At 38.5% G+C, this 25311-nt stretch overlaps 1 protein-coding gene across 3 annotated transcripts in view; it reads left to right on the top strand.

Moving 5' to 3' along the window:
* Nucleotides 1-25311, top strand: part of UBAP2 (ubiquitin associated protein 2) — an 86344-nt gene that overhangs the window by 4418 nt on the left and 56615 nt on the right. For all 3 annotated transcript variants that reach the window (XM_024753822.1, XM_024753824.1, XM_024753823.1), the window contains exons 2-5: nt 12491-12568; nt 15699-15809; nt 18231-18384; nt 19808-19885. In XM_024753822.1, coding sequence (XP_024609590.1) covers nt 12506-12568; nt 15699-15809; nt 18231-18384; nt 19808-19885 — 406 coding nt within the window. In that variant the 5' untranslated portion in view covers nt 12491-12505. The remainder of the gene's footprint in view (nt 1-12490; nt 12569-15698; nt 15810-18230; nt 18385-19807; nt 19886-25311) is intronic.

Here is a 25311-nt window from a genome sequence, read left to right as displayed (position 1 = left end):
AGCTCTGTGCTCTGTGACCACCTAGAGTGGTGGGATAGGGAGGGTAGGAGGGAGACACAAGAGGGAGGAGATATGGGGATGTATGTTTATGTATAGCTGATTCACTTTGTTATAAAGCAGAAACGAACACACTATTGTAAAGCAATTATACTCCAATAAAGATGTTAAAAAAGTAAAATATGTAGAAGCCCTAGACTGTTGTCTACAGCAAAATGCTGTTGGTAATGACTATTCTGCTTATAATCTTTACTGGAAGTCTTGTCAACTTGAATGTTTTTCTTATTAATATTTTATAAGATAATAGAATTGGAGAGCTTTCTTTGTTTCTGTAATTTGGATACATTTAGGAAGCACAGGCAATTCTCTGGCAGTTTTTAAGTTTAAATATTGCTGCCTTTAGAGCTATTATTGTAGTTATCTTCCCCTTTGCCCTATTACTTTTAATTGATCCTACATCCCTTTTCAGAAAGATATTACAGCCAGAGTCCCTGGCTTTGGTGTATCTAATACTCTGTGAAATTTCTATATGCCGTATTTTCTGTGTGAGAAGTCTTGAACCAGGCACATTCTGCTAATAAACATCATACAGTGAGTGAGTGAATTTCTACACCTGGTTTGCAGTTCACTTTCTTGGAGTTTTTCCCATTTATTATGTGTGTGTGTGTGTGTATTTTTTTTAATTGAAGTATAGTTGATTTACACATTGTTAGTTTCAGGTGTACAGCAGAGTGATTCAGTTTTATATATATATATATATATATATATATATTTCAGATTATTGTCCATTATAGGTTATTATATCAAATACAGTTCCCTTTTTCTTGCAGTAAATCCTTGTTGCTTAACTATTTTCTGTAAAGTAGTTTGTATCTGTTAATCCCTTACTCCTCTAATTTATCCCTCCTCTGCTTTCTTTCCCCTTTGGTAACTATAAGTTTGTTTTCTATGTCTGTGAGTCTGTTTCTGTTTGGTATATCGATTCATTGCTATTATTTTTTATTTTACTGGTTGATTGACTGATTTATTGATTGATTGCTGCACTGCGTGGCATGCGGAACTTCCCTGATCAGGGATTGAACCCACGTCTCCTGCAGTGGAAGTGTGGAGTCTTAACAGCTGGACCACCAGGGAAGTCCGGTATTATTTTTTAGATTCCATATATAAGTGATATCATATAATACTTGTCTTTCTCTGTCTTCGTTTATATTTTTTATTTTAGCTCCTGTTTAACATCTCTGTTTTCTCCTTTTTCCTTTGCTTCTCCCTCCCTCCCTTCCTTCTTCGTTGCTGCACGCGGTCTTTCTCTAGTTGCAGCGGGCGGGGGCTACTCTTCGTTGCTGTGCGTGGGCTTCTTATTGCTGTGGCTTCTCTTGTTGCGGAGCACAGGCTCTACATGCGTGGACTTCAGTAGTTGTGGCACATGGGCTCAGTAGTTGTGACTCGCGGGCTCTGGAGTGCAGGCTCAGTAGTTGTGGTGCATGGGCTTAGCTGCTCCACGGCATGTGGGATCTTCCTGGACCAGGGATCGAACCTGTGTCCTCTGCATTGGCAGGCGGATTTTTAAGCACTGTGCCACCAGGGAAGTCCCTTGCCCTTTCTTTTTGACCTTTTTCCAGACCTTTTTTTTTGATCTGCTGAAATTTTCCCCCCTAACATTTTATTATGAAAATGTTCAAATATAACGAGAAGCTGAAAGAGTTGTACAGCAAACACCCATACACTCACAATTACCTTTTTTGCTGTATTTGTTTTACCACATCTGACTAGCTATCCATCATGCTATCTTATTTTTTTTTGATGCGTTTCAAAGTGAAGACATCAATATACTTTACCCTTGAACACTTTAGCTTATATATCATTAACTAGAGTTTAATATTTATCTAGGTTTCTCTTTTTTTAATATGTGAAATTTATATACAGACATTTTAAGTGTATCAGATCATTTTTTGTAGGATGCATATACTTGTGTAACCCAGTCTCCTATCAAGATAGAGAACATTACCCTCATCCCAGAAAGTTCTGCTCATTTTATTTTTCAAAAACATAATTTTTATTTTATATTTATTTATTAATTTTGGCTGTGCTGGGTCTGAGTTGTAGCATGAGTGATCTTTAGTTACGGCATGCCGGCTCTAGTTGCGGCATGCAAACTCTTAGTTGCAGCATGTGGGATCTAGTTCCCTGACCAGGGATCGAACTCAGGCCCCCTATATGGGGAGCTCAGAGTCTTACCTACTGGACCACTGGGGAAGTCCCTTATTTTATTTTCTTGGTACAGACACCTGCTTTAGAGTTCTGGTGATTTTCTTAATGTACCGTTGACTGCTTTCCACCTTGCCCGGAACTCTCATTTCCATCTTTCTCTGTGCCTCTTTTCATTTGATTCTCGAAGATTTCCTATGACTAATGCAGACTGGGTTCTCCCAGTTCTTGTGCATGTTGTAGTCACTTTTCTCAGTCTTCAAATGTAAAGTGACAGAAGAAACATCTCCTTTTACATTCCTTCCTTCTTGTGGCCTAGACTGTCATGACTGCATTCTTAGACTGTTCAAATAGCTTCTTCCCTTGTTGGGAGGCAGCATGATTGATGTACTGGATACTACACACCTCTGGTAGTTAGGAGGTTTGTGCCAGTAACACCCAGCATAAAGCGTGAGTAAATTACTTAGGGGTACAGTATGGAGTTGAACTGTATTATTACCTCTTAAGATCTTTCTAGCGATAAAACAGAAGCTCTACTTTATGATTTAATAATTTTTATAATAGAAACTTTTTGATTTTATAGAAAGATAATGCTTCATGGATGAATAGTTTCATGATGGTTATTTACCAAATTGCTGTTGGCCCTATCCTGTATAATACTTTTAATGTGTTTTTCTCAAGTTTTGGCATTTTTCTGAGAGACAGAGTGTGTGTCTGTGTGTACTAATATTTTAAAGCTGTAAGAATTTAGTTCATGCATATATTCTGCTTTCCTTGCTTAATTGCCTAAGGACTTTCCCTGTCTGATTGCATTGATTAGACTCTTCAGTACAAATGGCTGGAACAGACATCCTTATTTTGTTCTTGATCTTAGGAGGAAAGCTTTCAGTTGTCTTTCACCATTAAGTAGAATGTTAAATTGTAGGTTTTTTAAGTTGACTTTATTAGGTTGAGGAAGTTCCCTTCTATTTCTGATTTGTTGGGGGTTTTTTGTTTGTTTATCCTAAAAGGGTATTGGATCTTATCAAATTCTTTTTCTGTATCTGCTGAAATAATCATGTGGGATTTGTCTGTTATTCTATTAATATGTGTATTACGTTAAAATGTTAAACAACCTTGCATTCTTAGGATAAACTTAACTTGGTCATGGTACATATTGGTAAGTTGCTGGTATGGTAAGGTTTGCTAGGATTTTGTCGGGGGATATTTTTCTCTAGTTGTCTTTCCTTGTGATGTCTTTGCTTTTGGTATCAGGGTAATACTGGCCACATAGAATGAGTTAGAAAATGTTCCCTTTTCTATTTTTTCGGGAAAGTTTGTGAAAAATTGGTGATTGATGTTCTTTCGTTGTTCGGTAGAATTTACCAGTGAAGCCATCTGGGCCTGGGTTTTTCTTTCTGGGAACTTCTTTGATGACGAATTCAATCACTTGTTAACAGATTTTCAGTTCTTCTTGAGTCAGTTTCAGTAGTTTGTGTCTTTTTAGGAATTTGCCTTTTTAGACAAAATTGTTGATTTTTGTCTAGGTTATCCAGCTTGATGGCATACACTTGTTCATGGTTATTTTCTTATAATCCTTTTTATTCCTCTAAAGTTTGTAGTGATGTTCCCTATTTCATTCCTAATTTTAATAACTTGAGGCTTCTCTCTCTTTTCTTGGTTGTTCTAGCTAAAAGGTTTGTCAATTTTGTTGATTTTTCTCTTCTTTATTTCGTTTATTTCTACTGTAGTTTCTATTATTTCTTTCTTTAAAAAACTGTTTTGGAATCAGTGTTTTGGAAGATTTGCCGAAAAGTTGGAAAATGATACAGAGGTCTCTACAACATGTACCAATCTTCCCTTAATGCTAACATTTTATATCAAATGTTGGAAAACTTTTCCCAAAAAGGGTCAGATGGCAAGTATTTTATGCTCTGCAGGCCACACACAATCTCTGTTGCATGTTCCTTCTTTGTTTTTCTTGTATTACAACATTTTTTAAAAAATTTATTCATGTTTGGTTGTGTTGGGTCTTAGTTGCAGCACGCGGGGCATGAGGGATCTTTTGTTGCAGCACGCGGGTTCTTCAATGTGGCGTGTGGGCTTCTCTCTAGTTGTGGCTTGCGGGTTTTCTCTAGTTGAGGTGTGTAGTCTCCAGAGTGCATGGACTCTGTAGTTTGCAGCACGCAGGCTCTCTAGTTGAGGCGCCTGAGCTCAGTAGTTGTGGCGCGTGGGCTTACTTGCCCTATGGCATATGGGATCTTAGTTCCCCGACCAGGGATCGAACCCGTGTCCCCTGCATTGGAAGGCAGATTCTTAACCACTGGACCACCAAGGAAGTCCCAAGTTCTCTTTTCTGTTCCAGGATTTGTTTTCATGTCTCCTTAGTCTCTTCTGATCTGCAGCAGTTTTTCAGTCTTTCCTTGTTTTTCATGACCATTGCACATTTGAAGAGTATATTTATAGGTTTTTTTTTTTTTTTCCGTACGCGGGCCTCTCACTGCTGTGGCCTCTCCTGTTGCAGAGCACAGGCTCCGGACGTGCAGGCTCAGCGGCCATGGCTCACGGGCCCAGCCGCTCCGCGGCATGTGGCATCTTCCCAGACCGGGGCACAAACCTGTGTCCCCTGCATTGGCAGGCGAACTCTCAACTGTGCCACCAGGGAAGCCCCTATTTATAGGTTTTTAAAGTAATTACTTGGTTACCTATTATCCTCCAAAGGTAACTAATTAGTATTAACAATATTATTATGAACCTATGAATTTAAACATTTGAAGGGTTTCAGTTATTTCTAGTTATTACCCTTTTTGAAGTTGAAATTATCCTATCTTTGGACAGGTCTCTTCAAATTGGCTCCTGAGGGCTTTTTGACTTTCTAGTAATCTTTGATGGTTTCCTCATAAACTGGTATGATGAGTTATTCCAGACTTATCTTGTATAATTCCTGCTGTGTACCTAGATCAGACATTGCTCTAAGGAATCCTGGCATCTTTTAGTAGGAAATGGCACTTAGAGACCTCAATCTGGTAACTGATGTTTATTGTTACTGGGTTTGTCATTGTTTATAGGTCTCTCCAGTGGACAGTTAAAAGTAAAATGCCTCATGAGTTAGTAATGCTGATAGTTCAAATTCAGGACTACAGGATTTTCACTTCTTTCATATTACATTTTGATCACTTCTACACTGAGAATACTAGTTTCTTCAGAACCAGGGGATGGTATAATTATATATATACATATTTTTTTAATTTAAGTTTTTTGGCTGCGTTGGGTCTTCGTTGCTGCATGCAGACTTTCTCTAGTTGGGGCAAGTGGGGGCTACTCTTTGTTGCGGTGCGCAGGCTTCTCATTGCGGTGGCTTCTCTTGTTGCGGAACATGGGCTCTAGGCACGTGGGCTCAGTAGTTGTGGCGCATGGGCTTAGTTACTCCACGGCATGTGGGATCTTCCCGGACCAGGGCCCAAACCCATGTCCCCTGCATTGGCAGGCAGATTCTTAACCACTGCACCACCAGGGGAGTCCTGATATAAATGTTTACATCCTTTGCTGGAGCAACAACGTGTGTATCAGTCTCCGATTCTGTAAAAATTTTCTGAATTTAGGATTTTAAACTTTATCTTGAAGTCAGTTGATAGAACAAATGTCTAACCGAATAGTTTCTGCCTACTTGAAATTTCAAGGAAACTGCTTCGTTTATTTGCTTCAGCTCCTTTTTTAGTAGCTTTTAAACTGATAGTAGTAACTTGCAGGATGATCACACTTGCACATCTGAGGGCCTTGGTCTTTATTAGTATTGGTGAAAATTATTCAACAACCAAGAGGCACTCTGTGTATGGACCTGGGAAGTAAGTGTCTACAATTCTTTGACACAAACAGGGATCTCATAGCCATCCTTGTTTTTGCTGTTTGCTGTCTCATAATGTGACTCTGTACCTGGGAACCATTGTCAGCTGTCATTCCATTATTTCATGACACAGCGTTTTTGGTTATCTAGAATAAGTTAGTCACTCTGCTGGAATTCAGTAACTTGTTATCTGCTTTCTTTTATGATGGTTACTACTTGGTTTTTCACTGTGACAGCCTTAATACAAGACCGCCTCCATTAATAGCCTTCAAAGCATATTTTACTTGATAGAGGTGGTCCTCAAGTGAAAAAATGATGTGGCTGCTAATGCCAGCCTGAAGGACAGATTGGTATACCCACTGCTCCAGGGTACAGCCTTTGGTACCCATGGCACCTGAATCAGCCGATAAGCTCCATCTGAAACTAGTAAGATTCCCCCTCTACCCCCCTTTAAATATTATACTGTATCTACATACCCTGTTCATGTGCCCATTGTATACTATACTTTCTCCATTTGAGACATCATTTAGTTTTACTTCTACAATAAGTATATGCTTAATAGTCACCATTAATACTTAGGTCAGTATCTCTAGTCATTTTGGTTGGTTGAAGCCAATGCTGTTCTTGATTCCTCAGGAAAGGCTCGTGAGAATAAGCCTTTTTCCTGTTTTCTTCTGTGCTGGTAACAATTTATGCCCTTTCTATTTGAGCATAAAGTCAGTTTTGTTCTCTATAAATGCTAGGCTCATATTTTCTTTACTTGAGTATCTTAAAATGTTACTTTTCTTTTTGCGTAAAGCACTGCTTTTGACAAGTTTAATGACACGCTGATTTCTTTCCCTTGTAAGTCTTTTGTCATTTCTGCCTACATGCACGATGGATATTTTTGAGAGTCCAGATATTTTACTTAGAAAATTTCTCAGTATGGGTTGTTATGGGTTGATGTTCTTAAGTATGGTGTGTTTTCTTTCACAAATTTGAACATTATTCTATTTGCTTTCCAGACATTTTTCTTGAATTTTAGCTTTAAACATTTGTACTGTTTCCTTTCTGTCCTTGTCTTCTTCAGAGACTTGTATTCTCCACAGATTCAGGTTGAGTTGTCTTTTGCCTACATTCAACATTTGACACTTTCTTTCTACCATTCTTTTATCTTTTCTTTTTCCTCTTTTAAATTTCTTTTTTACTTAAAGTATTTTTTCCTCTTTCACCTTTTATTTCTCTTGTAGCATTAACTTTTAAGTTTATTTTTGTGTTCCTTCTAGTTTAGTCTTCATTTTCACTTCTGAATTAGAAAAACTTAGACATAAAACGTTATTCTTTATGTCTTTATTGTTTTCTTCATGCTCAGTCTTTTAGTGCATTTTGAAACAGAAGATAGCAGTTTTGCTTTTTTCCCTAGGCTCCTTTTTTGATGTACTGTCATTGGTTTTGGGGGGTATTATCCTGCTTATATTCTTTTTCTCTTATAGTAACTTTGTATGGGATTTGACCTTTAATTTTCTATTGCTCATTTATATGTGAAATGAGTCTTCTTGGACTTTTACATGGCAACATGGTTCAAAGTGACTTTTCTAATTTCATAGTGTTTCCTCTTTTTCTGTATAGTTATGTTGGCTTGCTTTCTGAGATTTCCTGTCTTCGTTCTCCTCCCCCAGTGTGGACTTTTTTAGATTTTTCTATATATGTGGCCCAGTTTTGATTTTACTCCCAGTATTTTCTCTTGATGGGAACCTTAGCTGGTTAGTTTCAGTAGTTTATGATGGTAACTCGCCCAGCCTATTTAAACCTTTCTGCAATCCTCACACATAGTTTGCTGTTGGAGTTGTCAAAACCCTATAGTGCCAGGTGCTGTGCTCAAATTGGCCCACTTTACTTTCCCGTAAATGCCTCTTGGCTACTTGGGGTTTTCCTGTTCTTAGGCCAGTCAAACACCCCGGTGCTGGCCTCTGCCACAATTATTACCATGCAGATCTTGTATCTGTTGTTTTTTCTTTTCCTGTTTGTATTTTGAGGTTTGTAAGGGATACCTTGTCACCTAGTTTTATCCTGTGTTGTTGTCCACGGGATTTTAGGTTTGCTATAAAGTTAGAACAAAGATGTTTCTTTATACAAACATAATTCCACTATCAAATTTCTTAAATGTATCATTGTTACAGTGTTCTTTCACTACAGTTAATATTCCAGTTTTGTCAATGTGGAACTTTCATTTATTCCAGTAATGTCAGTTACTCCAGTAATGTCCTTTATATAGCATGTTTCCTTCTTCCAGTATAGCATCATCACATCCCCTTTGCTTGACATGCTTTTTTAGTCTTCATTAATCTGGAACTGTTCTTAACCTTTCTTGGTCTTCTGGAATAATAACAATTTTGAAGAAGGCCAATTACTGTAAAAAATGTTCAATTTGAATTTGTGTTTTGATATTTCCTTCTGATTAGATTCATGTTATAGATCTCAGGAATGCTGTTTAACTGACATTGAGTATTTCTGAGTACCATATGTAGAGTCACATGATGTCTCTCTGCCCCTCCCTGACGATGTTAATTTTGATCACTGAGTCCAGGTTTTCCCATTTCCCCTAGTTTATTGTTTACTAGGTTTCTGCCAGCAACTAAAAAATAATCTTTGTGGAGACACCTTGAGACCATGTGTAAATAACCTCTTCCTCATCAAGCTTTCCCCTTTAGAATCAGCATTCGTTGATGATTCTTGTTTGAAATAGGCTTTACTGTGATGGTTGCAAAATGAAGATGTTTTCAGCTCTACTACTCCCTCATATAGTCTTTTTATCATTGCCATATTAGTAAGTGTATTTTTCTTTTTTCTTTTGCTAGCGTGGCTAAGGGCTTCCCTGGCGGTCTAGTGGTTAGGTCTCCATCCTTCCACTGCACGGAAATGAAAGAAAGAAAGAAAGAAAGAAAGAAAAGGAAGGAAGGAAGGAAGGAAAGAAAGAAAAAGAAAAAAAGAGTGGGTGAGTGAGTGAGTGAGTCTATTTTTATTTTTTAAAAATTTATTTATGTATTTATTTTTGGCTGTGTTGGTTCTTCGTCGCCGTGCACGGGCTTTCTCTAGTGGCAGCGAGCAGGGGCTACTCTTCGTTGTGGTGCGCGGGCTTCTCATTGCAGTGGCTTCTCTTGTTGGGGAGCATGGGCTCTAGGCGCACCAGCTTCAGTAGCTGTGGCATGTGGGCTCAGTAGTTGTGGCTTGCGGGCTCTAGAGTGCAAGTTTGGTAGTTGTGGCGCACGGGCTTAGTTGCTCCGCGGCATGTGGGATCTTCCCGGACCAGGGCTTGAACCCGTGTCCCCTGCATTGGCAGGCGGATTCTTAATCACTGCACCACCAGGGAAGTCCCAGTAAGTGTATTTTTAAAAGATTACTCTAATGATCTAAGAAGTAAAAATCAAACCAAATAGAGATCCTTTTTATTTTAAATTGGTTAAATTTGCGTTTTTTTTAGACTGGAGTTTGAGGAAGCAGGCTTTTTTACACTGTTAATTGAGTATAAAGTTTTGCAGCCTTTGTGAAGAGCATTTTTGAGCAGATGGTATGAAACTACTTTTAACATTTTTCTATATACTTCTTTGACCTAGTAGTTTCACATCTTTGTATTTATTCTAAGAAAGCTATCCTGGATGTATTAGGTGTAACAATGGCTCCCTGTAGTGTTTGGGTAGTAATGAAGAATTCAGAGTAAGTAAAATGCAAGACCTATCCAGTAGACTTGTATGCAGCTAATAAGCATTATGATATAGGTATTTACAATTGATTATGTATTCCTACAAAGTAGTGTGATTAGTATTTTGGTTTTGATATAAGAGAAAAATATGTAAGTACCAAATAAATAGTTTTTGGTATTAGATAGTTACTTTATGGGTCACTGTTATTTTCTTGTGGGCTTTGTGAAAATTTTGTAATTTAAGGAAATTTAATGGTAAGTGATGAACATTCATATTGCTTGGGTTGCAGCAGGGCTCAATGAATATGTGTGAGGTACAATTTCTAGATTTGAAATTCAGAGTAGAAGTGATTGCTATCAGGAAAAACGGGCAAAAATTAATCATGCAGCGTTTTAGCACTAAGGGCCACATTGGTTTACTTTCTTTTTTTGTTTTTTAGTTTATTATTTTTTAATTTTTAAATTATTTTTTTATTTTTTATTTTTATTGAAGTATAGTTGATTTACAATGTTGTGTTAATTACTGCTGTACAGCAGAGTGATTCAGTTATATATATATATATATATATATTCTTTTTTTATCCCAGTGGCTTACTTTCATAAAAGGTTGCCACTACCCAAAGCTCAAATGTATAATGTGGAAGTGCTGTCTTCCAGAACTCACCTTCCCCTTTGGTTTTCCTTTTTACCTCATTCAGTTATTTCATACCTTGGTCCTTTTGGCTGCTGCATTGGGACTTCTCAGTTGAGGGTGTGTGTAAAGAAGGCCCTTATATATACTGGTTAGAATTGAGGTAAAATTTGCCATGTGTGTAGAAACTGTACAAACATCTTTCTGGGTGTAATGTAACACTACAACTGAGGTCACAGCAGGCATAGGTTGGGATGAAAGGATTGGCCATTGGATTGGAGGGAACAGACCAAAGCTAGCTGGAGCTTGTATAATCAACCAACAACATGGACTGGAAAGCTCTTGTGAGAAGCGTTTTTACATTGTAAAAAACACTAACAACCTCTCCCCCTCCACCCCCATTGAGATTATTATGAATCTGTATTAAAAGCAAAGGTGAAAAGTTGTTTGTTGGGACTTCCCTGGTGGCACAGTAGTTAAGAATCCGCCTGCCAATACAGGGGACACGGGTTTCAGCCCTGGTCCGGGAAGATCCCACATGCTGCAGAGCAACTAAACCCGTGCGCCACAACTACTGAGCCTGCGCTCTAGAGCCCGTAAGCCACGACTACTGAGCTTGCGTGCCACAACTACTGAAGCCCACACGCCTAGAGCTCGTGCTCCGCAATAAGAGAAGCCACCGCAATGAGAAGCACGCACACTGCAAAGAATAGCCCCTGCTCTGTGCAACTAGAGAAAGCCCGCACACAGCAATGAAGACCCAATGCAGCCATACATACATACATACGTACATAAATAAATAAATAAATATATTTTTAAAAAGTTGTTTATTATTAGCACTTGGTGGGTCTCCCCTCCCCCCCCAAGCTCATTCAGTAATTTAAATGATTTAACTTTAAAAATATTTATGTTGGGAGTTAGTAAAGATTTTAGCTAGCAATGTTTGGTATGTTACTATTAACTGATTTCACAAGAGTTACCTTTTTCAAATTTCTTATTTTTTATTATTTTCTTGGCTGTGCCACATGGCTTGTGGGATCTTAGTTCCCTGACCAGGGACTGAACCCACACCCTCGGCAGTGAAAACACGGAGTCGTAACCACTGAACTGCCAGGGAATTCCCAAAAGTTTCCTCATTTAAAAAATATCTTTCTGGGCTTCCCTGGTGGTGCAGTGGTTAAGAATCTGCATGCCAATGCAGGGGACACGGGTTCAAGCCCTGGTCTGGGAAGATCCCACATGCCACGGAGCAACTAAGCCTGTGCGCCACAACTACTGAGCCTGTGCTCTAGAGCCCGCGAGCCACAACTGCTGAAGCCCGCACGCATAGAGCCTGTGGTCTGCAGCAAGAGAAGCCACCGCAATGAGAAGCCCGCACACCGCAACAAGAGTAGTCCCCGCTCACCGCAACTAGAGAAAAGCCTGCGCACAGCAGCAAAGACCCAACGCAGCCACAAATAAATAAAAAATACCTTTCTAATTGCCAGAAATACTACAAAATGAAACCTCAAAAATTCGGTAATTTGAATTTTTTTTTTAAGAAGGATTTTGAGTGAAAAAAGCAACTGGAAAAGAGTTTTCTACATAGTTGACTAAGCGTTTGAAAATTGCTTCCTTTAAAATTCTGTTAAATTAAAACCATTTTAAAATTGTGGTTAAAAATAAAAATGTAACTTTGAAAATAATTTTTATTTAGATAAATACAGCCTTTTCCCTTCCGAACTGACCTTTTTTGAGTTGATAGCAGAGCTTTTTTGCTTTTCGACAGCAAGGTTGTGTCTAAGCCTGTATCCTGGCGGTTGTTTCCACTGCTTCCTGTTCTTCCACTTTCTGTTACGCTGTAACTTCATCTGCCCAGGGGAAAGAAAATTCAAAAAAGAAAATTTAAATGAGTCACAAGGCTAATGAAGATGAACAGGACTTCAGGTCCTTTGGTCAAAGGACTGGGACCTTTATGCTATTTAATTTGATGCTTATTTACCTTTTGGGAATACACTGTATACATTTAAGAGGTCTAAATTCAGAGTCCTTTTTTTTAGTTAATCAGTATTTCTGTTACCACAGTGATTGAGTTTTTATCTGTTTATACCAGATTTTGGCATCTAACTTGTATTTTTGGTGCTCCAGTCTTGAATAGTTGTATGTGCTTTTCCAGGCAACAGCTGAACAGATGCGTCTTGCTCAAGTGATCTTTGATAAAAATGATTCAGAGTTTGAAGCTAAAGTTAAACAGGTATGTTTCTGGCAAAGGATACTGTCATTTTTGTAATCTCTTCTTACTGTGCTTAAAAAGATAATTTCACTAGAGATTCTTATTTTAAACTATGCTTCTTGCTTAGTTGTAAATAATTGGATTTTGAACTTGTGATTCAAAATCAAAATACCTGTATTGGTGGCTAGAGTGAAGGAGTTTTGGCAGTAGAACCTTTCTGAGTTACTAGTGTTACATGTGAACAATGAGCATTTGTGAAAGTACAATGGCATTGTATATACCTGTGCATAGAAAGTATACTTAGTATATGGCAGGTTCTCAGAAAATTTTGTTCAGTGTTACAGAAGAGCTGATTTGCCTTTTCACGTATTGTGGTGGTCCCAAACATAGATTGGAAAAGTTATAAAATTAAATTTTAGGGTGATGTCTTCACTTAGACCTTCACTGATATAATATTATTTTAATTTCACATTCTTCTTTCCTGATAAGACTTCTTTTCCCTTCAGGATTCTAGAGACCAGGCAATAACCTTTACCTTGGTAGAGGTCTACCAGTAATTCCTTGGAGTGAAAGTCCCTTGGTGAACTCTTTATTTTAGCCCTTTAGTATGTAAACTCTTTCTTCTTACTTACAGTTGCTGTCATTAGACTTAATGGTGATATTTTTGGAAAGCACAAAAATTATTTATTAAAAATCATAGAACTTATTCCCTGGAATGAGATTTATGAATTGTTTGAGAAATACTTCTACATATTATATCGCCTTTTATCTGAGTAGCATATAGCAGATACACAAAAAAGAGCACTGGTAGAGGAGTTCAGAGCTTTAAGTTGTTTTTTTTTTTTGTTTTTTTTTTGTGGTACGCGGGCCATTCACTGTTGTGGCCTCTCCCGTCGCGGAGCACAGGCTCCGGACGCGCAGGCTCAGCGGCCATGGCTCACGGGCACAGCCGCTCCGTGGCATGTGGGATCTTCCCGGACCGGGGCACGAACCCACGTCCCCTGCATCGGCAGGTGGACTCTCAACCACTTCACCACCAGGGAAGCCCCAGAGCTTTAAGTTTTAACGATGGTTCTCTCTCTTACTAATCCAATCACTGGGGGAGTTTTGAAGGTTACTATAAATCATTCTTTTTAAATAAATATTATTTATTAATTTATTTGGCTGCATTGGGTCTTGGTTGTTGTGCATGGGCTTTCTCTAGTTGCAGCGAGTGGGGGCTATCCTTTGTTGTGGTGCCTGGTCTTCTCATTGCGGTGGCTTCTCTTCTTGCGGAGCACAGGCTCTAGGTGCGCGAGCTTCAGTAGTTGTGGCATGCAGGCTCAGTAGTTGGGGCTTGTGGGCTTAGTTGTTCCACGGCATGTGGGATCTTCCAGGACCAGGGCTCGAACCTGTGTCCCCTGCATTGGCAGGTGGATTTTTAACCACTGCGCCACCAGGGAAGTCCCTGCTGTGCATCTTAACAACTGCATGTGACGGGTATTGACCTACTATAGATCGTTGGTAAAAATCTGACCTTATTAGTAGAAATCCAAAGACTGAAGCATGGGAAAACTGTAGAATGTATAGAACCTTGCTGGGTAACACAGGGAGGAAATCAGATGGAATGATGTGGTGTAAAGAGCTGCAATTATGAGACCAGGAGACCTGGCTTCCCGAAAGGCTAATTGTTTTGTGACCACAGAGAAATTGCTTCAGATGTTGGGGGTCAAACTGTTTTGAACTGCAGCTGATGCATACTAAAATAGTTAAAGATACTTAAAACACAGCAGATATTTAAATCATACATTTGTTCACTGATAACTGAGAAACCTATATTGTGCCTAATCTGTGATTGTTCCTTGTGTTGAAAATATTAAGTAGCTTAATTATCCCTTGTTAAAGGGAATGCACCAAGGAGATTTCTTTGATTTCAAACATAGCACCCTGTTGAGGCTACCTGAGAAAATAGTATGTCCAGGAGTGAGTTTTGTGATAGCTGCCAAATTCTAATTTTTTTCTTATTTATTTATTTATACAGCAGCTTCTTATTAGTTACCTGTTTTATACATATTAGTGTATATATGTCAATCCCAATCTCCCAGTTCGTCCCACCACTATTAGCCCCGCTTTCCCGCTTTGGTGTCCATACGTTTGTTCTCTACATCTGTGTCACTATTTCTGCCTTGCAAACCAGTTCATCTGTACCATTTTTCTAGATTCCATATTCTTTTACATGTAGCTGTCCAATTTTCCCAGCAGCACTTACTGAAGGGGCTACCTTTTCTCCATTGTATATGCTTGCCTCCTTTGTCAAAGATAAGATGATATGTGCGTGGGTTTATCTCTGAGCTTTCTATCCTGTTCCATTGATATATATTTCTGTTTTTGTGCCATTACCATACTGTCTTGATTACTGTAGCTTTGTACTATAGTCTGAAGTCAGGGAGCCTGATTCCTCTATCTCTGTTTTTCTTTCTCAAGGTTGCTTCGGCTGTTCAGGGTCTTTTGTGTCTCCATACAAATTTTAAGATTTTTTGTTCTAGTTCTGTAAAAAATGCCATTGGTAATTTGATAGGGATTTCATTGAATCTGTAGATTGCTTTGCCAAATTCTAATTGTGAGACATTAGGGTGTTAAAAATTATTTTATATGTGCAGTGTTCTAATCCAAGCAGTGATAGCCCATGTACGGAACATTGATGGAGTCACCTGGACTGTTGGACATTGCAAACAGTTGGACTGGATGTTTGGCTAATTGTGGCCACATACTCATGCTTGGTCTTTGGGAAACATATAGTTCCACTTAATATTTGAGTAGCTCAGAAATATGGGAGTCCCAGGCCATTAAACTAGTTTGAGCAGTCACATAGCTCATCCTGAGTATTCTGAGAATGTTGGTATGTGTGTATGTGCTGCCAATTAAGAATTGATACTTTGTCAGCTTGGAGGAGGGTTGATTTATAGCTTGACTTTACCAGTATTGGTCGAAAGACATGGAGTAGCCCCACAAAACAGGTAAACCTGATCTTGGATTGTAATCTCAGAGTCTTGAAAAGGCCATCTTCATGTGGAAGGATTGCATAATCTCTGTCTTTATATAGTAGAATCTTAGGATTAATATCAAATGCCATTCTTCTGTTTCCCTAATCATTGTCTTATAATTCCAACAGCTTATGGAAGTGACAGGAAAAAATCAGGATGAATGCATAGTGGCTCTGCATGACTGTAATGGAGATGTCAACAAAGCTATCAATATATTGCTGGAAGGGAATTCAGACACGGTAAGTATTATTAATTGATTTGCAATGCTAAGATTTCTCTCCAGTTCCATATTGCATTTTCAACTTCACCTTATTCGGGGGTGGTGGTAGAGGGGGATTGTGGGTGCCATTCCATATATGTTTTAAGTCCAGAAATAACACTAACCTGAAATGACTGTTTTTGTTGTGTATGTTTTCTTCATGAAGTTGTAGAATCTGAAGACTTGAAAGAGAACTTGGTCATCTACTCCAGCCTTACACAGTTGCCAAAATTATCTGGGCCTGTGGACATTTTCACCACCTGAAAAACTTCTCTTGGCTCCACAGCTCATGTTTCTTCATCTCAATTGTCACCTTTTACCACTCCTTATATCTCTAGACTAACAGAAAACCAGGATTTGCTGGTATCTCTATTTGCTTATGTGTGAATATTCTACAGACACATTTTCACGACAATCTGACAGATTATATAAAATTAAAAAAAATTTTTTAAGCTTAATCAAGTTGGAGGAATGCACACTAAAGCTCCTCCCTTTTATTTTAGGAAGGATGCAGCTAACGCTGCACCAGAGGCAGGTGTCAGCCCTAATGTTTTGATTTCTACATGGAAATTACACAGTATTTCATTTGTATTTTTTCATTGAGGAAACCAGTTCAGAGCAGATTAAAACAAATAATGATTCACCTAAGTGGGGTATAAAGATGAACACATCAAAAAGTGCCTTCCTTATCATTGTTTAGGTTTAATCAAGTTCTCGTTTTTAGGGGTAGGCTTTTTTAGGCACAGGCTGTATTAAAATGAACTACTGTGACAAGCTCAAAACTGAAATGAGTATATTTTTATTTAATAGGAAGCAAGCAGAATAAAATTTGTAATTATAAAAATTAATGATAATTGGGAAAATATTTCATTATTTGACTATAGCAGTATTTGTGTGTAAAATTCTATGCAAGATTACACTGGTCCAACATGATGAACTACCAAATATGTGAGTTTGTTGGGAAAATACATCATGTTAAGTGAGGAAATAAAATTTTGAAGAGTTTTTGTTTGCTGACACTTGGGCATGTATTTGCTGGGTTTTATAAACTATGGGGGGTGTTCACCTCATTGCTAATGGATGCAGTGTAGAATAGTTCTCCCTTATTTTTAAAATGAACTGAAGGGCTTAACTGCTTTCTTATTAAAAAAAATCACTGTGAATAAATGAAATATTTCCAAATCATTAATTGGAGGACATATTTTCTTTTATGCGGTCGAGATAAGCTTGAATACTGTTTCCCTGTTACCTTTCCTTTAGCTCCCACAGATTCATCACTCCTTTTCTTTGGTGGCTGGGTGAATCTTTTAAGTTTTAAATGATCAGCCAGTTCTATCTCAATAAAGACTTTCAACTTCCTCTCCTCATTTGGGACTGAACCTAAACGAGGTGGTTCTAGGCTAAAAGTTACATAAAGATCTCTTTGGTTACCTCTTTTTTTTAAAAAAATAATAAAATTTATTTATTTATTTTTGGCTGCATTGGGTCTTTGTTGCTGTGCACGGACTCTTCTCGTAGCAGTGAGCAGGGTCTACTCTTCGTTGTGGTGCACCGGCTTCTCTTTGCGGTGGCTTCTCGTCGCAGAGCATGGGCTCTAGGAGCATGGACTTCAGTAGTTGTGGTACGCAGGCTCAGTAGTTGTGGCTTACTGACTCTAGAGTACAGTCTCAGTAGTTGTGGCACACGGGCTTAGTTGCTTCGTGGCATGTGGGATCTTCCGGGACAAGGGCTCGAACACGTCTCCTGCATTGGCAGGCAGATTCTTAACCACTGTGCCACCAGGAAAGCCCTTTGGTTACCTCTTGAACCTAGAAGTCACACAGTTGGAGCTAGATCTGGCATGTTGTTTTCTTAAAAGGTGAGAAACTAGCAAATTAGGGCCTGAATACAGACACAAAAGGCATTTGTCTGTTTGGAGATGAGAAGGCTATAGGGAAAATAGAGAGGCAGAGGGGAAGTCCTTTGAAACCCTGGTTTGTTTAGGATTATTCCATGGTCCATCTTTTCTTTCATCCTGTTTGCCTTCTTACCTTGTTGTTGTCTGCAGTAGCCATGGCTACTACTGAGGTAGGTGAGGATGGCATAGAGTGGGAGCTTGGGGAAATAACATTTACTTTATGCTTATCAGCATAGGAAAAGGCTCTGTGGTGGGACAACATATAGTATGTTGTCAATTCAACTAGTTGCTGTAATCTTTTGTGCTCTCTGTAGCAACAGGAACCTAACGAGATTTGCTGTCGTTATCATGAGAGTACAGTACGTTTATGGAGAAGAATTAAAATGGTAGGCAATGCAAGCTGTAAGGCATGCGTAATTAGGTCTGAAAGATAAATGCACACACTCTTGATGATTGTCCACACTTTGAGTGATAACTCTGAATAAATGCTCTTATTTTCGATAGACTTCATGGGAGACTGTAGGAGGGAAGAAGAAGAATTTTGGAAAAGAAAGTTCAGAAAACAAAGAGAATAGAGAGAAGAGAAGTGAGAGAGAAGTGAGCCGTGGGCGCGGAAGCAACAACCGGAAAGTAAGAGGTGGCAATCGTGGGAGAGAGTGTAAGTACAGACCTTTCTCCTCACCTTTGGTTTTATGAAAATTTTCATGCATGTTGAAAAGCTGACAGAATGATCCAATGAATGCCTATAAATCCACTTCCTCAGTGCAATATTTGTTAGTATAGTTAACAGTTAGTAATGAGCTACAGCTGAGTAGTTTATTAGAACCCTAACTGATACAATTTCGTATTAGCACTGACCTGGGCTGTAGGTATTTGTGTTGTGTCTTAAGACCACCTTCTGTTATGAATCAAGTGCATCGTCTAATTTTAAAGAAGGTTTTTTTGTTGGCTGGTAGCTAAAGCTGTTTATTCTTCCCCACTTACGGATACTCATGATATATGCAAGATTTAGATTAAGATGAAAGTTGTTGAATAGGAAAGGTTTTTCTCAGTTCTCTCCATTTGACTCAGGTTTTGGCGTCATTCACCCAAAACAACACTACCTCCTATGCAGACGTACCAAAGTGGCTAAATTATGATAAATATATAACATGTTCCTTTAATAGACTTGCTAGTTTATTTATACCACAAATGTTTATTGAGTATCTGCAGTGTAGTGGGTAGTCTTTAAGTCATACAGCAATGAAGAAAACAGAAATCTTTGCCCTTCTAAAACATCTTTTAAGGGAGGTAGAGTGAGATGTAACAATAAAAAAGAGAAGTAACATTTCATATTGATATTGTAATATTTTAATGGCATTATGTAGAAAATTATGCTCTGGGGAAAAACAAAGGCAGAGAGATGGGAATTATAGGTACGGGTTTGACAAATTTAAAGACAGTGACCAAGGAAGGCCTCACTGACAACTCACATACTTAAGCCATAAAAGAGATGAGGGGAGCAAGCTGTGTCAATATTGTTCATAAAATTTCTGTATTATACAGAGTCATTAATGCCAATATAGAAATAGGGAGAAGAAAAGACTGTGTTGGCATCTTCTGGACAGTAACCTGGAAAAACCTCTCTCTAACAATGATTTCCCCAAGAATTCAGTGTTGCCTTGGTATTGCAGTTTGCTAATCTATGCCTTTCCAGGCTTTGAACTTAACCCATGAGCAGATTTTGTTGTGTATGGTTACATAACAAAGGTATTTTTTTTTGGAAGTAAACTTACTTTACAGGAGGGTACGTCAAAACAGAAAATAAAGGTGGTACGTCATTTTAATTTCTTTTTGAATTTTCACCTATGAATTAAGCAAGTTGTGCTGTCATTCAGTTTTTTGAGCCACGCTGGTGTGGTTTTTCTTGTTTTCCAAACCCTTTGGTTAAATTTTAACCTTTTTGTAAAAAGCGTTTTTTTGTTCAGGGGTGGAGGGAGTCTTTTTGTCCTTGTCTTTTTTTTTTTTTTTTGTCCTTGTCTTTAATAGCTGTAATAGCTGTTAGTTTGATTATGTATAAGGGGTGCTCTTTTCTTCCTTAGTTAGAGGTGAAGAGAATGGAATTGATTGCAATCAAGGGGACAAGCCTTCAGACCGTGGCAAGAGAGCTCGTGGTAGAGGTAAGACAGAATAAGGCGGACGGAGATGCCTGTGATCGGGAGAAGGAGGCAGGCTGTTCATATACTCAATACATTAAGCCATGGCAGTGTACTCTGAAAGAATGGTTGATCTGAAATCTTTTGATTCATTTACTGATGCCAATGAATGAGGTGTTTGGATTATGTAATTTTGAGGAAACCTACTGGTTGTTTTCAAATGAGCTGAGAAAGGCCCTTTATGAATAATTTAAAACTTGAAGCTCTGACCAAAAAGTTACTAATTCTCCTATGTTGGACTTTACCCATAGTAAAGTGTTTTACCACATGATGCTTTTTCGTTTGTTTCTAATGTTTATTTATGTATTTATTTGGCTGCATTGGGTCTTAGTTGCAACACACGGGATCTTCGTTCAGGCATGTAGGATCTTTCGTTGTGGCGTGCGGGCTTCTCTCTAGTTGTACTTCTTTTTTTTTTTTGCGGTACGCGGGCCTCTCACCGCTGTGGCCTCTCCCGTTGCGGAGCACACGCTCCGGACGCGCAGGCTCAGCAGCCATAGCTCACGGGCCCAGCCGCTTCGCAGCATATGGGATCTTCCCGGACCGGGGTACGAACCCGTGTCCCCTGCATCGGCAGGCGGACTCTCAACCACTGTGCCACCAGGGAAGCCCTTCTTTTTGTTTTTTAAAGGAAATCCTTGGTAACTAACAACTTTTTTTTTTTTCTTTTTTTTTAAGGTTTAATTTTGGGACTTCCCTGGTGGTGCAGTGGTTAAAAATCCACTTGCCAATGCAGCGGACACGGGTTCAAGCCCTGGTCCAGGAAGATCCCACATGCCGCGGAGCAGCTAAGCTCATGCGCCCCGACTACTGAGCCTGCGCTCTAGAGCCTGCGAGCTACAACTACTGAGCCCGGGTGCCACAGCTACTGAAGCCCGCACTCCTAGAGCCCGTGCTCCACAACGAGAGAAGCCACCGCAATGAGAAGCCCATGCACCGCAACGAAGAGTAGCCCCTTCTCGCCGCAACTAGGGAAAGCCCGCATTCAGCAACGAAGACCCACAGCAGCCAAATAAATAAAATAGAATAAAATAAATTTATTTTAAAAAGGTTTAATTTTATTGATTTTTGGCTGCGTTGGGTCTTTGTTGCTGCACACGGGCTTTCTCTAGTTGCGGCGAGGAGGGACTACTCATCATTGCGGTGCGTGGGCTTCTCATTGCGGTGGCTTCTCTCGTTGAGGAGCACGGGCTCTAGGAGTGCGGGCTTCAGTAGCTGTGGCACCCGGGCTCAGTAGTTGTAGCTCTTTCTGACTTACTTCACTCTGTATGACAGACTCTAGGTCCATCCACCTCACTACAAATAACACAATTTCATTTCTTTTTATGGCTGAGTAGTATACCGTTGTATATATGTGCCACATCTTCTTTATCCATTCATCTGCTGATGGACACTTAGGTTGCTTCCATGTCCTGGCTATTGTAAATAGTGCTACAGTGAACATTGTGGTACATGACTCTTTTTGAATTATGTTTCTCAACGTGTATGCCCAGTAGTGGGATTGCTGGGTCATATGGTAGTTCTATTTTTAGGTTTTTAAGAAACCTCCATAGTGTTCTCCATAGTGGCTGTATCAACTTACATTCCCACCCACAGTGCAAGAGGGTTCCCTTTTCTCCACACCCTCTCCAGCATTTACTGTTCATAGATTTTTTGATGATGGCCGTTCTGACTGGTGTGAATTGATACCTCATTGTGGTTTTGATTTGCATTTCTCTAATAATTAGTGATGTTGAGCATCCTTTCATGTGTTTGTTGGCAATCTGTATATCTTCTTTGGAGAAATGTCTATTTAGGTCTTACACCCATTTTTTCATTGGGTTGTTTGTTTTTTGGATATTGAGCTGCATGAGCTGCTTGTATATTTTGGAGAGTAATTCTCTGTCAGCTGCTTCGTTTGCAAATATTTTCTCCCATTCTGAGGGTTGTCTTTTCTTCTTGTTTATGGTTTCCTTTGCTATGCAAAAGCTCTTAAGTTTCATTAGGTCCCATTTGTTTATTTTTGTTTTTATTTCCATTTCTCTAGGAGGCGCGTCAAAAGGGATCTTCTGTGATTTATGTGATAGAGTGTTCTGCCTGTGTTTTCCTCTAAGAGTTTGATAGTGTCTGGCCTTACATTTAGGTCTTTAATCCATTTTGAGTTTATTTTTGTGTATGGTGTTAGGAAGCATTCTAATTTCATTCTTTTATATGTAGCTGTCCAGTTTTCCCAGCACCACTTATTGAAGAGGCTGTCTTTTCTCCATTGTATATTCTTGCCTCCTTTGTCAAAGATAAGGTGACCACATGTGCGTGGGTTTATCTCTGGGCTTTCTGTCCTGTTCCATTGATCTATATTTCCGTTTTTCTGCCAGTACCATAGTGTCTTGATTACTGTAGCTTTGTAGTACAGTCTGAAGTCAGGGAGCCTGAATTCTCCATCTCCGTTTTTCTTTCTCAAGATTGCTTTGGCTATTCGGGGTCTTTTGTGTTTCCATACACATTGTGAAATTGTTTGTTCTAGTTCTGTGGAAAAATGCCATTGGTAGCTTGTTAGGGATTGTATTGAATCTGTAGATTGCTTTGGGTAGTATAGTCATTTTCACAGTGTTGATTCTTCCAATCCAAGAACATGGTATATCTCTCTGTTTGTATCATCTTTAATTTCTTTCATCTTCGTCTTATAGTTTTCTGCATACAGGTCTTTTGTCTCCTTAGGAAGGTTTATTCCTAGGTATTTTATTCTTTTTGTTGCAGTGGTAAATGGGATTGTCTCCTTAATTTCTGTTTCAGATTTTTTGTCATTAGTGTATAGGAACGCAAGACATTTCTGTGTATTAATTTTGTATCCTGCAGCTTTACCAAGTTCATCGATTATCTCTAGTAGTTTTCTGGTGGTATCTTTAGGATTATCTATGTATAGTATGTCATCTGCAAACAGTGACAGTTTTACTTTTTCTTTTCTAATTTGTATTCTTTTATTTCTTTTTCTTCTCTGATTGCCATGGCTAGGACTTCCAAAACTATTTTGAATAATAGTGGAGAGTGGACATCCTTGTCTTGTTCCTGATCTTAGAGGAAATGCTTTCAGTTTTTTACGATTGAGAATGATGTTTGCTGTGGGTTTGTCTTATATGGCCTTTATTATGTTGAGGTGGGTACTCTATGCCCACGTGCTTGAGAGTTTTTATCATAAATATGGGTGTTGAATTTTGTCAAAAGCTTTTTCTGCATCCATTGAGATGATCATATGGTTTTTCTTCTTCAATTTGTTAATATGGTGTATCACATTGATTGATTTGCATATATTGAAGAATCCTTGCATCCCTGGGATAAAATCCCACTTGATCATGGTGTATGAGCTTTTTAATGTGTTGTTGGATTCTGTTTGCTAGTATTTTGTTGAGGATTTTTGTATCTATATTCATCAGTGATATTGGTCTGAAATTTTCTTTTTTTGTAGTATCTTTGTCTGGTTTTGGTATCAGGGTGATGGTGGCCTTGTAGAATGAGTTTGGGAATGTTCCTCCCCCTGCAGTTTTTGGAAGAGTTTGAGAGGATGGGTGTTAGCTCTTCTCTAAATGTTTGATAGAATTCACCTGTGAAGCCATCTGGTCCTGGACTTTTCTTTGTTGGAAGATTTTTATTCACAGTTTCAATTTTCATTGCTTGTGATTGGTCTGTTCATATTTTCTATTTCTTCCTGGTTCAGTCTTGGAAGGTTATACCTTTCTAAGAATTTGTCCATTTCTTCCAGGTTGTCCATTTTATTGGCATAGAGTTGCTTGTAGTAGTCTCTTAGGATGCTTTGTATTTTTGCAGTGTCTGTTGTAACTTCTCCTTTTTCATTTCTAATTTTATTGATTTGAGTCCTCTCCCTCTTGATGAGTCTGGCTAAAGGTTTATCAATTTTGTTTATCTTCTCAAAGAACCAGCTTTTAGTTTTATTGATCTTTGCTGTTGTTTTGTTTGTTTCTATTTCATTTATTTCTGCTCTGATCTTTATGGTTTCTTTCCTTCTACTAACTTTGCGTTTTGTTTGTTCTTCTTTCTCTAGTTCCTTCAGTTGTAAGGTTATATTGTTTGTTTGAGATTTTTCTTGTTTCTTGAGGTAGGATTGTATTGCTATGAATTTCCCTCTTAGAACTGCTTTTGCTGCATCCCATAGGTTTTGGATTGTCGTGTTTTCATTGTCATTTGTCTCTGGGTAATTTTTGATTTCCTCTTTGATTTCTTCAGTGATATCTTGGTTATTTAGTAACATATTGTTTAGCCTCCATGTGTTTGTGTTTTTTACGTTTTTTTCTCTGTAATTTATTTCTAATCTCATAGCGTTGTGGTCAGAAAAGATGCTTGTTATGATTTCAATTTTCTTAAATTTACCGGGGCTTGATTTGTGATCCAACATGTGATCTATCCTGGAAAATGTGCTGTAGTCACTTGAGAAGAAAGTTAATCTGCTGTTTTCAGATGGAATGTCCTATAAATATCAATTAAATCTATCTGGTCTATTGTGTCATTTAAAGCTTGTGTTTCCTTATTAATTTTCTGTCTGGATGATCTGCCCATTGGTGTAAGTTGGGTGTTAAAGTCCCCCAATATTATTGTGTTACTGTCAATTTCATCTTTTATAGCTGTTGGCATTTGCCTTATGTATTGAGGTGCTCCTGTGTTGGGTTCATATATATTTATAATTGTCATATCTTCTACTTGGATTGATCCTTTGATCATCATGTAGTGTCTTTCCTTGTCACTTGTAACATTCTTTATTTTAAAGTCTATTTTATCTGATAATTAGTATTGCTACTCTAGCTTTCTTTTTCCATTTGCATGGAATATTGTTTTCCATCCCCTAACTTTCAGTCTGTATGTGTCCCTAGGCCTGAAGTGGGTCTCTTGTAGAGAGCATTTATATGGGCCTTCTTTTTGTATCCATTCAGCGAGCCTGTGTCTTTTGGTTGGAGCATTTAATCCATTCACATTTATGGTAATTGTCAATATGTATGTTCCTATTACCATTTTCTTAACTGTTTTGGGTTTGTTTTTTGTAGGTCTTTTTCTTCTCTTGTGTTTTCCACTTAGAGAAGTTCTTTTAGCATTTGTTGTAGAGTTGGTTTGGTGGTGCTGAATTCTCTTAGCTTTTGCTTGTCTGTAAAGCTTTTGATTTCTCCATCGAATCTGAATGAGATGCTTGCCGGGTAGAGTAATCTTGTTTGTAGGTTCTTCCCTTTCATCACTTTAAATTTATCGTGACACTCCCTTCTGCCTTGTAGAGTGTCTGCTGAGAAATCAGCTGTTAACCTTAATGGGAGTTCCCTTGTATGTTATTTGTCATTTTTCCCTTGTTGCTTTTAGTAATTTTTCTTTGTCTTTAATTTTTGTCAATTTAATTACTGCGTGTCTTGGCATGT

This window comes from Neophocaena asiaeorientalis, unplaced genomic scaffold, assembly GCF_003031525.2.
Source record: "Neophocaena asiaeorientalis asiaeorientalis breed wild unplaced genomic scaffold, Neophocaena_asiaeorientalis_V1.1 scaffold220, whole genome shotgun sequence".
In the NCBI taxonomy this organism is placed as follows: Eukaryota; Metazoa; Chordata; class Mammalia; order Artiodactyla; family Phocoenidae; genus Neophocaena; species Neophocaena asiaeorientalis.
Note: the sequence above shows the minus strand (reverse complement) of the source record. Positions and strands in the feature narration are given on the sequence as shown.